General features: G+C 42.8%; 1 protein-coding gene across 1 annotated transcript in view; it reads left to right on the top strand.

Moving 5' to 3' along the window:
- The window catches only part of LOC101849742 (lysine-specific demethylase 2A), a 38,966-nt gene that overhangs the window by 7,538 nt on the left and 15,037 nt on the right, over nt 1–16,391 (top strand). The window contains exons 6-17 of the mRNA XM_005090328.3: nt 735–841; nt 1,199–1,292; nt 1,710–1,863; nt 2,602–2,717; nt 3,138–3,368; nt 5,460–5,825; nt 6,572–6,655; nt 8,068–8,295; nt 9,722–9,864; nt 10,495–10,594; nt 11,810–12,190; nt 13,843–13,995. Coding sequence (XP_005090385.1) covers nt 735–841; nt 1,199–1,292; nt 1,710–1,863; nt 2,602–2,717; nt 3,138–3,368; nt 5,460–5,825; nt 6,572–6,655; nt 8,068–8,295; nt 9,722–9,864; nt 10,495–10,594; nt 11,810–12,190; nt 13,843–13,995 — 2,157 coding nt within the window. The remainder of the gene's footprint in view (nt 1–734; nt 842–1,198; nt 1,293–1,709; nt 1,864–2,601; nt 2,718–3,137; nt 3,369–5,459; nt 5,826–6,571; nt 6,656–8,067; nt 8,296–9,721; nt 9,865–10,494; nt 10,595–11,809; nt 12,191–13,842; nt 13,996–16,391) is intronic.

The following is a 16,391-nucleotide window of genomic DNA, read 5'->3' as shown; positions in this document are numbered from 1 at the left end:
TGAAATGTGTGTTTTGCTTCGAGATTTTCCAGCTTCTACTAAGTTTTGAATAAGAGTGGCATCCCTTGAAAGCTTTTCGTTTTAGCTATGAGGTCACATCTATAAATAGACCATTGGATGAGAAGCACGGACTCTATAACCTAAAACAAAGTGATGTGTGTTGTTTTTCTACACACATAGTGTCAAGGCTGACGCACTGACTCGGAACTAATGTTGTTTGTTCAGTCTCAGTGCTTTATACTTGTTTATATCGTTATAGCTTGTTTTACTCAAGTCTTTTCAGTGGATAAAACCATCTCTTCATTTCTCTTTTTAATGCCGTGTAGTTTGACGGGCAGTCCAAGCTTAGGCGTGTTATCTTTCCACACACATCGGGTGAGACAGCCAATTCGTAGAATTGGAGGGCACATTTAGTCTTAGTACTTTCAAGTTGTTTACATTGCTGTGGCATGTTTCATGACTTACTTAACGATCCTCTTCCTGTCTGGAATGCGTCCAGTGTTTCCATAGTCAATGATGTTGTTATTTATATCTTCTCACCGTAGGTGGTTGGCGGGTGCTCTGGTGTGGTTTGCTTCTTCTTTCCTATCAAACATCTATCGTCCTTATCTCCCCTTCTTCTTTTTATGTTTGTTACTCTCTTGTAACACCTCTAATCTTCTGGCGCTCATATGACCTTATGCAGTTGCGAGCGCTGTAAAACGTCTACTAAAACTAAACTATCCTCTCACTAGGTTCGCCAAATTGACTGGGTGGACCGTGCCTGGCCTCGGCACCTCAAGGAATGTCAGACTGAGTCCACGAATGTCATCGAAAAGATGAAGTACCCGAAAGTACAAAAGTAAGAGATTTGAAATTTTAAAAGTCACGAACCGTTTTTCCAGTATGAACATTTATGTCTTTGTAGATAGTGAGTGAAGAGTAACTTTTTTTTTCTCTGGTATGCTGTAAGAATGTATTTTCATAATTTCTGTACAGGGTTCTCAATAAATATTTTTAAAGTTTTAAAGTCATTGTCATTATTTTAAATAGCTGTAGTAGCCTTACTATTGTGTTCCAGTATTATCATTATGTTTGCAGGGTTTTAGGTTGTTTTTTTTGGGGGGGGGGGGAGGGGGAGGGGTCCATTTTGTTTTAGACATTGATTTTCTATGATTGTTCTGATCAAATTTGTGCTACTTTTTTTTATTTTTTACAGATATTGTCTCATGAGTGTGGCTGGGTGCTACACGGACTTCCACATAGACTTTGGAGGCACTTCGGTCTGGTACCATATACTTCATGGGGAAAAGGTGAGTCGTAAAACTTTAAATTTATTGAAATATCTTTTACATTTTGTTCTCCCACCTCATGTGCAAGTCGTTTAAGACTGACAGTGATATTTTCTTTTGTCTATGATTATTCTGTGGGTGGTTGGCGGGTGCTCTGGTGTGGTTTGCTCCTTCGTTCCTATAAAAAATCTATTGTCTCTTTCTCCCCTCCTTTTTCGTGTTTGTTACTCTCTTGTAACACTTCTAATCTTCAGCACTTATATGACCTTATTGTGTTGCAAGTGCCGTAAAACTCTTACTAAAACTTAACATCTTGCGCTTCCACCTCATCTGCAAGTAGTCAGGGATTGACATCGATGTTCTCTCTTGTCTATGATTATTCTGAATGGTGAGAATAAGAAGTATCTCCTAGCTCCTAATCCTGTATTTTTTCCTCAGATCTTCTGGCTAGCTCCACCGTCCCCCAAGAACATCGACTGCTACATAGAGTGGACGTTGTCTGCCAAACAGGGCGACTCTTTTCTGGGGGACTCGCTGGAGCAGTGTCAGAGGATCCAGCTCAGGGCTGGGTACACCTTTATTATACCTTCAGGTTAGAACTTCTTCCCCCCCCCCCTCCCCCCCCCCTCCACTTCACTTTCTTTATACTGTTAACCTTATCTGTGTGAGTGGTTGGCGGGTGCTCTGGTGTGGTTTGCTTCTTCTTCTTCCCTATCAAACATCTTTTGTCCTTATAAATCTCTCCTCCTTCTTTTTTGTGTTTGTTACTCTCTTGTAACGTCTCTAATCTTCTGCACTTATATGACCTTATTGTGGCGAGTGCTGTAAAACACTTACTAAAACTAAACTAAAAAGCTTTATCTGTACATGTGGATTGACCCGCCCGAGAAAAAAGACATTTAAATTCTAGTCATTGTGGCGCTCTTCTAGCGTATTGTTCTACCTCAGTTTCCATTACTGTTGTGCGAGTGGTTGGGGGGTGCTCTGGTGTGGTTTGCTCCTTCTTTCCCATCAAAAGTCTATCGTCCTGATCTCTCCTCCTTTTTTGTGTTTGTTACTTTCTTGTTGCACCTCTAATCTTTAGCTTTTATATAACCTTATTGTGTTGCAAGTGCTGTAAAACACTTACTAAAACTAAAACTTTCTTGTAACACCTCTAATCTTTAGCACTCATATGATCATGTATTTGTGTTGCAACTGCCATAAGACTCGCGCTACAAATGAAATAAGGTATGATTCGACAGCCACTTCTTTCTTTCTTTCTTTCCAAAATTGTGTCGATAGCGCCGTAAAACATCTACCCAATCAATCAATCGTTGTTTCTTTCCAGGTTGGATTCATGCTGTGTACACACCTATTGACTCTTTGGTGTTTGGCGGCAATTTCCTTCACAGTTTCAACATAGAGAACCAGCTCTTGGTGTCCAGAATTGAAGATAAGACCTATGTGAGGAGAATATGGTGGTGGCTTTCTTATTGAATACTTTTTGATGCTATGAACTTTTTTTGTTGTGTGTGGGTGGTTGGCGGGTGCTCTGGTTTTGGTTGGCTCCTTCTTCCTTCTTTTCTATCAAACAACTATCGTCTTTATCTCTCCTCTTTCTTTTTTTGTGTTTGTTACTCTCTTGTAACGCCTAATTTTTGGCACTTATATGACTTTATTGTGTTGAAAGTGCCGTAAAACTTAAAAAATACTTTATTTCCCCTCCCATTTCTTAATGACCTGTACTTGCCTGTCTGGCATACTGCAAATTTTTGGCGCTCATATGACCTTATGCAGTTGGGAGCGACGTAAAACCTCTACTAAAAAAAAATACACCAATACCTAGACTTCAACTTTTCTTTCTCTCTCTCTTTCTCTCTACAGGTGCCTCCAAAATTCCGATATCCTTTCTTTTCGGAGATTATGTGGTATGTTGCCGATCGCTACATCCACTGCCTCACCGGCCGGACACATCTGGCGTCTTGTGAGAAAGACGAACTGGATGAGGACGACCACGGACTCATCCAGGTGGATGAAGATTCTAGACCACCGTCCCGTAACCCAGACTCGCGGCCGCCTTCTCGCACCATGGATGACAGCTGTGACTCTGGCAAAGTAGGTCGTGGGCTAGTGACCAAATTAACCCTATCCGTACGCCCTTGGGTCATTTTGTACCCCTGGGGATGTATTCTTCACATTTTAGAATACTTCTAGTACGAAGATCTCTTTGAAACTTTTAGTATTTCTCAAAAAATCATTTTGACAGACTGCTATGCAAGGCGTACGGATCGGATTAACGAGTAAATAACCTCTTTGGAAAGTGGTGGCACAGAGTTCTCCACGTCGTATGGATACGGTAGTAAAACTCGACGTACGGATAGGGTTAATGATATTGAAGAAACCAACATTTGCCAGAAAACTAGGCAATTTTGATCAGAGTCTCTGGGAGAGGCAACAACTTTTATGTTCATTCAAAAAGAGATTTCTCTGTGATTTTACGGAAAAACGTGAATTAAAGGCTGGAAAAAAGTAAATTTGCAGTTCCAAGGACATTTAGCTTGAATGTCTCTTAAATTTGGTGGCCATTTTCTCTCTAATTTTACCGTTGACCCCAAATGATCCCAACCTCCTCCGATCACAAATATGTCGACTTTTATTGAAGATAAATGTGGATTATTTTTCATATAAAGCAAGGCTAGTGCTTTAATACTTTGCCCCCACGGGACGCCGATCGGCGGCGGTAAGAAGCGGTACCTTTTTCCGACAAGACGCTGATCAGCGACGGTAAGAAGCCGTACCTTTTTCCGACGAGATGCCGATCGGCGACGGTGTGATGTAGCATGTACCGCATCTGCATCCTGGTATGTGGGGATAAGTAAGTGTTGTGCGCTTTGGCGCACTGCGTGGGTGGATAGTGTTAAGATGGTACAATTAACTCCATATGCCCAAAAATGTACGTGCGCCTGAGTCCACCTTGTTACAACACAAACGTGTAGTGAAATAGATCTATGTGAACACTGAGGAATTATCCCGGGCCTGTTGGTGTGCAGCTGACTGACCATGGAAGTGGGTGGTTGGCGGGTGCTCTGGTGTGGTTTGCTTCTTCTTTCCTATCAAACATCAATTGTCTTTGTCTCCCCTCCTTCTATTTTGTGTTTGTTACTTTATTGTAACATCTCTAATCTTCGGCACTTGTATGACCTTATTGTGTTGAAAGTGCCGTAAAACACTTACTAAAGCATAAAACAAAAGGAACTCTGTATATGTTTTTAAAAAGATATCAACTAGAGTATTTTCAGTTTTGGTTGGGATTAATTTTTTAATATTGCCAGGTGGTGGCAGAAGCCTACTCTTATCGATTTTTCGACCACCAAATGATCTTTTGAGTAGACAACGTGGGTGGTTATTCTCTTGTAACACCTCTAATCTTCGGCACTTATATGGCCTTATTGTGTTGCAAGTGCCGTAAAACACATACTAAATCTAAATCAGAGTAAACAACTTGCACACATGATCTTCGAGATTTTCTGCCCTTATCCGAGAAGGTAAGGTGTTCGATCTTACCTACCCTAGGATCGGGGATTTTGCTGAAAGACAGCAGAAAGGAGGAGCCAGGACAAGCAGGAGAAAAGAGTTGAGATGAGTAAAGGAGAGAGGAGCCTGGAGGAGACGGGGGTGGAGGAAGTGGAGCTGAAAGCAGATGACGAAACACAACCAGAGAACAGGAAAGGAGGTGAAAAGAGGTTTTAGAGGAGAAATTTTCCTTGCTGTCAGGGTTCCAACCTGGGACATGTTTTTAATGAGAAGCAAACATTGTGCCTGTGGGCCATGAGCACTTTGCAGTCACTTGGCGCAATAAGGCGCTGGTGAAAATTATCCGTTCTAGTCACCTGTGCTGAGCCAGGCCAGAGAAGTCTGTTGCAGTGGCTCTCCTGGCTGGGTGACCGGATGGGGTATTTTGTACTGCTGGCTGTGTGACCAGATGGGGTATTTTGTACTGCTGGCTGGGTCACCAGATGGGGTATTTTGTACTGCTGGCTTAGTGACTGCAAAGTGTTAAAGCCTCCATCTCTGTCTGCTATTTTCCTTTCTTTCTCTTGTCTTTTATTTTTCATGGAAGCTCACTGCTTTCGCCTTTTTTGAAGTTGCCGTTTAAGGTTACAATCGTCGATGCCGCCTCATGTGCATGTTTCATTTTGTTCTCAGATCAAATCAGAAAGTGGCGAGGACCCACCGAAACTCTCCAAAAGCGTAACGATTGAGCTGACCCGCATCGACGCCGCTCAGAGCCGAATGCAGAGCGAGGAGGAGGGCGGCATGCGGCCATCCGGCAAACCCAAGTTGGGCCGGAAAGCAGCTTCCGACTCTAGCCTGGGCTGGGACGGGGGTGGGGGCTCTCTGTCCTCGGGCGGCGGTGGTGGGAACCGCAAGTGGGTGCACCTGACCACCACGGAGCTGAAGGGCCTCAAGCAGCTGGTGGACTACCTGGCCGGCCTGATGGCTCTGCCGCCCAGCAAGAGGGGCGTACCCCGTGAGATGCTGGACCCGGAGGCCGTGCTGAGGGAGATTAGGGTGCGTGCGTGTTGACCTAGATGGGTGTCTGTCCGCTTGTCCTGCAGACTTATGAAACTTGAAAGCTTTTTCAGACTTTTGTTTCTTTAGTTTTTTGATAAATGGTTTGTGTCTGGACTGTTTTATGAGTGCGTGTTGACCCCATGGATATCTGTCCACTTGTCCTACAGACTTCCGGAAGTGGGTAGTTGGCGGGTGCTCTGGTGTTTTTTTGCTCCTTCTTTCCTATCAAACATCTGTCGTCCTTTTCTCCCCTCCATCTTTTTTGTGTGTGTCTTTCTCTTGTAACATGTAATCTATTCTTCGGCACTTATACGACCTTATTCTGTTGCAAGTGCCGTAAAACTCTTACTAAAACTAATAGACTTCTGGAACTTGAAAACTTTTTCCGTCTTTTGTCTCTTTTGTTTATTGATAAATAGTTTGTGTCACGACGGTTTTATGGAACAGTTTACTTGTATTTTTTTAGTCCACAATCAAGTTGAGTTGTAATCGTCAGTTCCTTTCTTGAGGTACCTTTTCCCCCTCCCTCATAATCTTTGGCCCACCCTCTTCAGTTCCTTTCTTGAGGTACCTTTTCCCCCTCCCTCATAATCTTTGGCCCACACCTTTTTCAGTACTTTTGAAAACTTTGCACACTGAAAAATTGGCCTTTTGTTTCCTATTGTATATGGTAATTCACTCCTTTTTCATCGGATTAAACGTTGGACTTGGGAAGATTTATACTATGTCTTCGTTGTCCTCAGCAAGTCTTAGAGGACCACAAGAACGATGATCAGACCTTGGCCTGGTCCGGAGAACCGTCCATAGGTTGGCCAGAATCTGCTAAGGTGAGCAAGTTCTTTGTTTGTTGAATAAACAGCGTTCTATAGTTCAAGTATAGGTTTGGGCTTCACAAAATTACAATAGAAACTCAGAAAAAAACCCAGGAGATTTGTGTTTTAGTTCCAAGTTTTTTTACAAAGCCCGTGGGTTTTCTCATGGTTTACTGAAGTTGTTTTTTATTTACCTGAACAGTTGAGATGGCATTGTGTCCTGTTCTCTTCCCTTAATGGGTGGTTGGCGGGTGCTCTGGTGTGGTTTGCTTCTTCTTTCCTATCAAACATCTGTCATCCTTATCTCCCCTTCTTCTTTTTGATGTTTGTTACTCTCTTGTAACACCTCTAATCTTCTGGTGCTCATATGACCTTATGCAGTTGCGAGCGCCGTAAAACCTCTACTAAAACTTAACTCTCTTCCCTTTTAAAAAATTTAAAGTAAGGCACAACCACTATATTGAGATACTGTTTCTTCTGTGGGTGGCTTTGATCACAATTACATACAGAAAACAGGCAGGGGCATGCATTGTTCTAATGTCAAAATACAGTCTTTTGCTCTTCAGTAGGGTAGATGGGTTGTTTTTTAAAAATCATTTGTCTTTGCACGTTTTTGAAGGGATTGGCTTATTCTTTCCCATCAAACATCTATCATCCTGATCTCTCCTCCTCCTTTTTTGTTTTTGTTACTCTCGTAACACCTCTAATCTTTGGCACTTATATGACCTTATTGTGTTGCAAGTGCCATAAAACTCTTACAAAAACTGAAAAGAAGGGATGGGGTTAATGTCTTTTAAGCCTTTCTTTCTCTTCCTTTTCTTTGTTTTAATCTTGTGATTCTATGCAAATGGCGTCGGTGGCCTAGTGGTTAGGCTCTCAGACTCGCAACCGTAAGGTCGTGGGTTCGAATCCCGTTAGGGACCCGACGTCGTGTCCTTGGGAAAGGCACTTTACACGAGTTTTCCTCACTTCACCCAGGTGGGAATGGGTACCCAGCTATAGACAGTGAAAGATCTTGTCAGTTTGATAGTGTTTGAGCGCTTAATCAGCTGCTTGCACTGTATGCTGCCCGGGAAGCTGAGAATGTTTCGGAGTGTTCTATGGTCTGCTGGGGTAATAATAATATAGTGTAAAGCGCAAAGAGCCTGCTGTTGAGCGGGGATATGCGCTATACAAATGCTATTTATTATTATTATTATTATTATTATTATTATTATTATTATTTTTATTATTATTATTATTATTATTATTATGACTTGGATGTCTCTGTTGTGTCTGTCTTTCTGCCTAGCACCGCGGCCCCCCCCCCCTCCCCCAACCTCCAGCTATGATATGACTGGAGTATTGTGCAGATGTGCTTCTCTGAACTTAAACTTTAAAACAACTCCTGATTATCATTTACGATGTCTCTTTCGACTTTTGAGCAGAAGAAACAGCAGAAGCTGAAGCTGGGCTACAAGACCTTCAAGACGGTGCGCACGCCCAAAGGCTCGGGGGCTTCCTCTTCCAGCATCCGACGACGCAGGACTCGGTGCAAACAGTGCGAGGCCTGCACGCGCTCCGAGTGCGGCGAGTGTACTTTCTGCAAGGACATGAAGAAGTTTGGTGGGCCGGGCCGCATGAAGCAGACGTGTATCAGCAGGCAGTGCATGGCGGTGAGTGAAAAAAATCAACCGTGTTGGGAGTGGAAAGTCAGGGTGGCTGCCAGGCCCTGGGAATCCTTGTGTGTGTGTGTGTGTGTGTGTGTGTGTGTGTGTGTGTGTGTGTGTGTGGATGTGTGTGTGTGTGTGTGTGGATGTGTGTGTGTGTGTGTGTCTGTCTGTCTGTCTGTCTGTGTGTGTGTGAGAGAGAGAGAGAGAGAGAGAGAGAGAGAGAGAGAGAGAGAGAGAGAGAGAGAGAGAATTCAAATAATAGAAAATTGTAAAGTGTACTGTGAAAGATCTGAGAAGATATAATATAAAACTCTCCAAGTTTATTTGAAAACTAATTCTGATAAAGTTAGTGAGTTCATTTTTTGCTGGTCGTTTTTGTGGTACCATTGAAAGGGCATTAACTGACTTACTTTGAACAGCAAAATTTTGAATAGGTAACATTAAAATTTTACAATGGTCATTATGAAGAAAATCAACCTACATGTTAGAAAAATATGAAGTTTTTTAGATTTCAACCAAAACAAGAAAACACAAAATTTGCAACCTCTTAAAAATCAATCATATTATGCAGTTGCGAGCGCCATAAAGACTCTTACCAAAACAAAACATTAAAAATCAATCATATTCTATTTCAAATAGTCACTGTTCGTGCATTCAAGAAAAGATGTATACTAAAGGGATTTTGTGAAGTAAACTCTAAAAAACTTATACCGCTAGATTTGATTTGTCTCTCATACAAGAAAAAAGTATTTTAAAATGGTCTTGGAGATGTTTGTGAAGTCATTCTGTTTTTGTAGTATACGAGCTCTCACTCTCTCTCCCATCTTTTTCTTCCTATCCCTCAACTTCCTCCTCAATGTGAGACTGGCGGGTGCTCTGTTGGGATCTGCTTTTTCTACTCTTCTTCTTCTGTGTTCCCGTCTTCCTTGTCTGCTTGTGGGTGACAAGAGGGCACCGTCATTAGGTGCAACTTCTTTTTTCTCTCTCTTGCTTTTCCCCTGCTCATAATGATGGTCATGGCGTCAGTGTGTTTCTTTTTACTCAAACTGAAACTAGTGTCTTCCCCTAACTGTCCTCTTTCGTCAAAATACAACTGGGCCACTTGTTTTTCCCTTGTGGGTGGTTGGCGGGTGCTCTGGCGTGGTTTGCTCCTACTTTCCTATCAAATATCTATCGTCTTCATCTCTCCTCCTCCTTTTTTTTGTATGTTACTCTCTTGTAACACCTCCCATCTTAAGCACTTATATGACCTTATTGTGTTGTAGAGTGCCGTGAAGCACTTACTAAAAAAAACCAACTATCTCTCCTCCTTTTTTGTGTTTGTTACTCTCTTGTAACACCTCTAATCTTCGGCACTTGTATGACCTTATTGTGTTGCAAGTGCCGTAAAACTCTTACTAAAACTACAACTTGTTTTCCCCCTCCACAGCCTGTACTGCCCAGCTCGTCGGTGTGCCTCATATGTAACCAGGAGGGCCAGGAGAGCTCCCAGGACCCGGACGACGTCTCTATGCAGCTCATGGAGTGTGGCATCTGCTGGGAGATTGTGCACCCGGCCTGCCTGCAGAAAAAGTACAGTCTTTTTAGTTTTTAGTTTTTAGTTTTAGTAGAGGTTTTACTGCGCTGGCAACTGCACAAGGTGGGAAAAGGCGAGGACATCTTGGGAACAGAAAAGGATGTAAAGAACAGACCAATGTTGTTGATGGCCTATGTCTGTGGGTGTTTCATTTTTGCATTTTTTTTTAGGGGAGTGATTTACACTGAAACTTTGACTTCAGTGTAGTCTACAATGTTCTTTTGAAAAGCAACATTCTTGTTTTGTTAAGGGTGGTAAATTCTGTGAGCTCTTATGGTCAAGGCACAGTGTAAGTTAATGGTCCAACAGAATGTGGGAACACCATTTTTGGGGGCCTCACAGGTATTGAGGGAGAACTACTGTAAGATAATTTTGAAATGGGTGCTGCATTAGGTAGTTTTATTCTTGTTTCCTTTGATTGTACTTGAATAAAGATTGGTTGGGGCAGAAATAACTAGAAGCTGTTATTTCAGTAATTTTCTTTAGTGTATCATTTTTTTTTCTCTCTTTTTTCCCAACAATTTGTGTACAGAAATGTTTCTTGTAGTTACGTCCTTTGTGAGCACTTTATATCCCTCTCAGCATCTCTTCAGCTTCACTAAATTTGGTTTTCCATTTTCCTTCAGGTACGAAAATCTGGACAATGACGGTGCTGTCAACGAGGACTTGCCCAACAGCTGGGAGTGTTCTAAATGTTGTAACGAGGGCAAGCAAGGTCAGCTGAAGGTAAGCCTATCTCTGACTCTTGTTGGGGGGGGGGGGGGGGAACAAGGATAGGATCAGTGGCAATGACAGCTGCCTTTAGATCTAGGTCTACTGCCAGTAGAGTCGAGGTTAGTATTGACTGTAGCATTTCATGTATTTATATTTTCCAAATCACTGAACAGAAACTGTGGTGCCGGTGGCCTAGTGGTTAGGCTCTCGGACTCGCAACCGTAAGGTCGTGGGTTTGAATCCTGTCAGGGACCCGATGTTGTGTCCTTGGGAAAGGCACTTTAAACGCATTTTCCCCACTTCACCCAAGTGGGAATGGGTACCCGGCTATAGACAGCGAAAGATCTTGTCAGTTTGTTAGTGTTTGAGCGCTTAATCAGCTGCTTGCACTGTATGCTACCCGGGAAGCTGAGAATGTGTCGGAGTGTTCTATGGTCTGCTGGGGTAATAATATAGTGTAAAATGCAAAGAGCCTGCTGTTGAGCGGGGATATATGCTATACAAATGCTATTTATTATTATTATCTGTGCTGGAATATCCACTTGTGTGGAGTGGCTACAAAGAGGATTTATTTATGAACGTTTTTGCTATGTAGTGGCAGGTATTTCATGGATAATGGTGACAGTATGTGGGGTGAAACTCGTCTATCTAGTCAAAGTAATTTACTTTTGTAATTTTTATCCCCACTCCCCCGGAAATCAAGTGGCAATTGATTTTAGTTTTCATAATCATGTGTGCCACAACACAGTGGAATCAGGCACTCGTCAATTTTTGTGCATGTGGAGTTATTGGCAGCATCTTAAATCTTATTTGACTCTATCTTCGATGAAGAAAATTCCCTTCTGGCATAAATGAAAGTGGAGATATTTGTGACTGGAGGTGGGTGGGGGTGGCCTGGTTTCAGAGGTAAAACTAGCAAGAAAATGACAGTTAAAATTTGTTGATTTCCAAAGCTTGAGAGTCCTTGAAACGTTAAATTTACATTTGTTGCACCTTTAATCTACATTTTCCAGTAAAATCCTCACAAAAATGTTTTTTAAAGGACACAAAAAGGTGCTGAGCAAGAAAACAAAAATTAGAAAAAAAATTGTCAAACTGGCAGAAAAATGCTGATAACTTCTTTTTCATTATTTTGACAAGCTCCTGATGTCACCGTGATGCCTCACATATGTAAAAGTTGTCAATGATGTTTGTTATTTTTACATTTTTTCATCTCTCTTTCTCAAGCCGAGAGTTCGTCCAGGCATTGGGTCCGTGAAAAAGTTCAAGAGTGAGGACCACAGGTCCTCGGCAGACAGCGACGGAAGTCAAGACGATGACGTCCCTTTGCGGATCAGCCCAGTGGAGGGCAAACGGGTTGTGTCAAAACCAGAAGCAGGCGGGGGCTCGCGGCAGCCTTACATCAAAACGGAGCCCAACGGTGGTGGTCTGGAGGGCAAGCTGCAGTCTCCGACAGACCCCAAGAAAATCTCCACTCTGGCAAATGCGAAGGTGAAGCTGGAACCGGGCGGGTTTGCTCCTGGGAAGGAGGATGGTCAGAGGAAGAGAAGTCCGGCCGGGCAGGCCGCGCCGAAGGATGCTCAACGCAAACATATAAAAAAAGAACAGGTCAGTCCTTGTGTATCTCTCTGGGCGTTCCTCACCCGTTTTCTTCTACAACAGTAACTGAAAGTTTCCAGAATCCTGTGTAATGCCAAAGAGTCTACATAACAAGAGGGGCCACTTCTCTCTTTGAGCCAATTAAAAAAGTGTCCTCAAAATTCGGTGGCGCCCTCTTCACAAAAGCGCACCTTTTGCGAACAGAGTTATCCTATTTGAGTTTAAAAAAATCAAAGTGAAACTAGCAAGTTTTTGAATGAATTTCGGAAGAACGCTTTTTTAAAATGGTTACGCTGCCAAAAAACCTCTTTCGGAAGAAAGGGTGATTTTCTTCGTTTAATTTGACTTTAGAATGAAAGGCGAGAGGTCATTAAAATAAAAAACCCTCTAAAACTCCGCACTGAACGAACCCGAACTGCTGATGAACAGCAGTCGATCTGCGCACGCAAGGAGGTGCTATTCCTATTCTTCTTTTGGAAAAACGAAAGAGAGCTTCAAAACAGACTGCAGCGCCATCTGAAGCAAAGAGCGAACTTCCTGCGGACACTTTTTTGGCTGAGTGGCCCATCTTGTTATGTACTATCTTTGGTAATGCGCATTTTTGAGGTCAAATAGGTGGAGACTACCTTTAGAAAAGAAGCCCTGTGAAGTCTGAGCTTGTGTGTTGTCAAAGGCTGTGAATTTTTTAAAATTTGAGATGCGGGACTTACGGTTAAGTTATATAATTAAAGTTCAAATTTACATTGTAGGCCTATTTGGCAGGTGACTAAACATATTCTGACTTGATGCGTGACATACCCGCACGTGTGTGCTGCCTGCTTCTTGGTGACACGCTCGTATTCACCAGTACATCCAACCGCTCCTATTCACCAGTACATCCAACCGCTCGTATTCACCAGTACATCCAACTTTGTTCTATTTTTTTCTTTCCTTCTGTTGTTGCTACACATGGTTTTTACTTCATTACTCTCACTGCCGAGGATGCGGTGGCGGAGCGGTCAGTTCGCTCGTCTCCGAAGCGGAAAGTCCGGGTTCGAGCCTCGGTTCAAACACAGATTATTTTCGCCCCCTCCTGCCCACCCAGCTGTAATGGGTACCTGACTTCGAGTTGGGGAAGTAAAGGCGGCGTGGAAAGGAACTGACCACCCTACCACAATATGCCGAAGGCCCCGGAAGTTGTCTCCCTAATTAGGCAATCCCCAATGTGCGTATCTGAAGAACTTTGCTCCAACTGCCAGGAACATGAGGCAGAGAGGAGTTGATGCTATGCCTGTTTTTTTTCCTCCTGCATTAAATGACTGACATTGTGTCGATGGTCTTCAAATGGACAAACTTCTATTGTGGTGGGCTCTGGTATGGTTTGCTTCTTCTTTCCTATCAAACATCTATCGTCCTTATCTCTCCTCCTTTTTTTGTGTTTGTTACTCTCTTGTAACACGTCTAATCTTCAGCATTTGTATGACCTTATTGTGTTGCAAGTGCCGTAAAACTCGTACAAAAACTAAAGCTCTTATATGACCTTATTGTGTTGCAAGTGCCGTAAAACTCTTACAAAAACTAAAGCACTTATACGACCTTATTGTGTTGCAAGTGCCGTAAAACTCTTACCAAAACTAAAAACTAAACTTCTACTGGTCAGTTTGCATCTTGCCTGTCCTCAGATTTCTGCCCCCAGTTCCCCGTCTCAAGATGAGGGCTCTCGTGGTGCTCGCAAGCGCCCCCTGGCGCCGGTCACAGTTTCAGGCGGCGGCGGCAACGGGAAGAGCAGCGTCCCGCTCCAGCCAGAGTCTGGGACCAAAAGGCCCAAACGAGAGGTAGTTGTCCCACGCCGGTTCCTAGACTAGAGCTCTCTCTCTCTCTCTCTTTCTCCCCCCCCCTCCCCCCCCCCCCCCCCACCTCCTCTTTGCTTCGTCACTCCCATCCTCGTTTGCACAATATCTCTCTTGTTGATGCTTATCTTTTTTTTTTTCCCCAGTTGGTTTATTATTTTTATTTTATATTTGGTTATTATTTCTAATGGTGGCTTGGTAAAGATAGAACACTGAATAATGGCAGAGGTATTAAATGCCTCACTTTATTAACTTTTTTTTAGAGGGGTCGTAAATCTCTGATTTAGTAAAAGATCTTTATCTTTGCATGTTTCATGTGTGTGGTTGTTTCTGGGAGCTTTAGTGAGTGTGCTTGGTGAAATTTGCTGTCTCCCCCCCCCCCCCCCCACCCCCCGGGCTCGAGGCAGTGCCTCTGTCTGTAGTGTCTTTAGGTCATTGCCAAAGGGGGGACATTTCTCGTTCAAGCACAGTAGAATTGTAAATGGGCTGACTTAGTGGCGTCGGTGGCCTAGTGTTTAGGCTCCTGGACTCGCAACCGTAAGGTCGTGGGTTCGAATCCCGTCAGGGACCCGAGGTTGTGTCCTTGGGAAAGGCACTTAACACGAATTTTCCTCACTTCACCCAGGTGGGAATGGGTACCCGGCTATAGACAGCGAAAGATCTTGTCAGTTTGTTAGTGTTTGAGCGCTTAATCAGCTGCTTGCACTGTATGCTTCCCGGGAAGCTGAGAATGTTTCGGAGTGTTCTATGGTCTGCTGGGGTAATAATATAGTGTAAAGCGCATAGAGCCTGCTGTTGAGCGGGGATATGCGCTATACAAATGCTATTTATTATTATTATCATATGACCTTATTGTGTTGTGAGCGCCGTAAAACGTTGCTAAAACATCCCTACTCTCACTGCCAATTAATATCTCCTCTATTCTTTGTACTTTCTGTTCCTTCGCCCTGCTGGCCTAGGCTGTTGTTTCCTCAACCCGCTGTTTTCTCGCGAGTTTTTTTACTCTTCTTTCGATATTTCTTCATTCCGGGTTTGTATCATCTGTAAGCATTCTTTCATTTCTTTTCTTTTGTTCTTTTTAAAAAAGTTATCGCCCCCCGGGGGCAGTGCCACTGACTGAAGTATCTTTAGGCCTTTCCCAAAGGGGGGACATTTCTCGTTCAAGCATAGTAGAATTGTAAATGGGCTGACTCATGTCACGCTCATAACTGTGCCTGATCTACTACAGGGAACTGCTGTTTTTTCTTTCCTGATCCTTACTATTGTCATTTTCCTCTACTTCTTTTGTATGTTTGTCACTCTCTTGTGACCTGCTATTTTGGGGTGCCTTGATAGTCGAAGCAGACCTTGTGCTGTTGAAACTAGAGAGGTGAACAGTCTAAGTCTGATTCCCTGTAAAGACTTCTCTGTTGAAGCCCACCCCTTGGCGCTCGTATGACCTTATGCAGTTGCGAGCGCCGTAAAATCCTCTACTATAAAAAAAAGTTGTCGCTCTCAGAATGTAAACGCTAAATCAGAAGAGTTGATGTAAAGATAAAGAGTGAGTTTCATTATGCATCTGTCGTTTACCTGGATCAATAACAACATCTGTCTTATGCCTGTGTATTTGATTTCTTCACAAGCTCTTTGTTGTCTACCATTATTGTAAATTTGATTTGAATTTTAATGATAATAGTTGTGCTCAAGGGTGTCTTTTTTAGGTACTATTTTTGTCTACCTTCTTTTTTTTTTTCTCCCTTTTCTGTGCTTGCTGTGACAAGCAAGGTTGTTTTTAATGTACATGACATAATGTCTATATAAATGTATCATATCTTTGGGGTATGCTGCTTTTTTTTCTTCTCCAAAGTAAGAGTTACTCTCTCGTTCCTGAGGGGATGCTTTTGAGTTTCGAATGGCAGATTTACTTACTTCATATGTGAGGCAGCGTGGTAAAATCAGGCGCTCGTCAAAATAATGAAATTGAAGAAACTTGCTTTTTTCGGCCAGTTTGGTAATTTGTATCGAATTTTTGTTTCATGGCTTAACACCATTGTTGTCCAATAAAGAACACATTTCTGGGTGGATTTTACTGAAAAAAGTTGATTAAAGACACAAAAAATGTAAGCTTTTGGTTTCCACGGACTATCAAGTTATGGAAATAACCACACTTTTACAGCCATTTCCTGCTGATTCTACCTTTGAAACCAGGCGGCCCCCACCTTCTTCAATCTCAAATATCGTGACTTCTATTCAAGATAGATGGACATTTTTTTCATCGATAGCAAGACAATTGAACATGTTTTAAGATGATACCAATAACTCCACATGCCCAAAAATTGACGAGCGCCTGATTCCAATACGTCGTGACACATATTATGTTTCACACACAACTCAGGGTTATT

The sequence above is a fragment of the Aplysia californica genome, unplaced genomic scaffold (genome assembly GCF_000002075.1).
Source record: "Aplysia californica isolate F4 #8 unplaced genomic scaffold, AplCal3.0 scaffold00015, whole genome shotgun sequence".
Taxonomy (NCBI): Eukaryota; Metazoa; Mollusca; class Gastropoda; order Aplysiida; family Aplysiidae; genus Aplysia; species Aplysia californica.
Note: the sequence above shows the minus strand (reverse complement) of the source record. Positions and strands in the feature narration are given on the sequence as shown.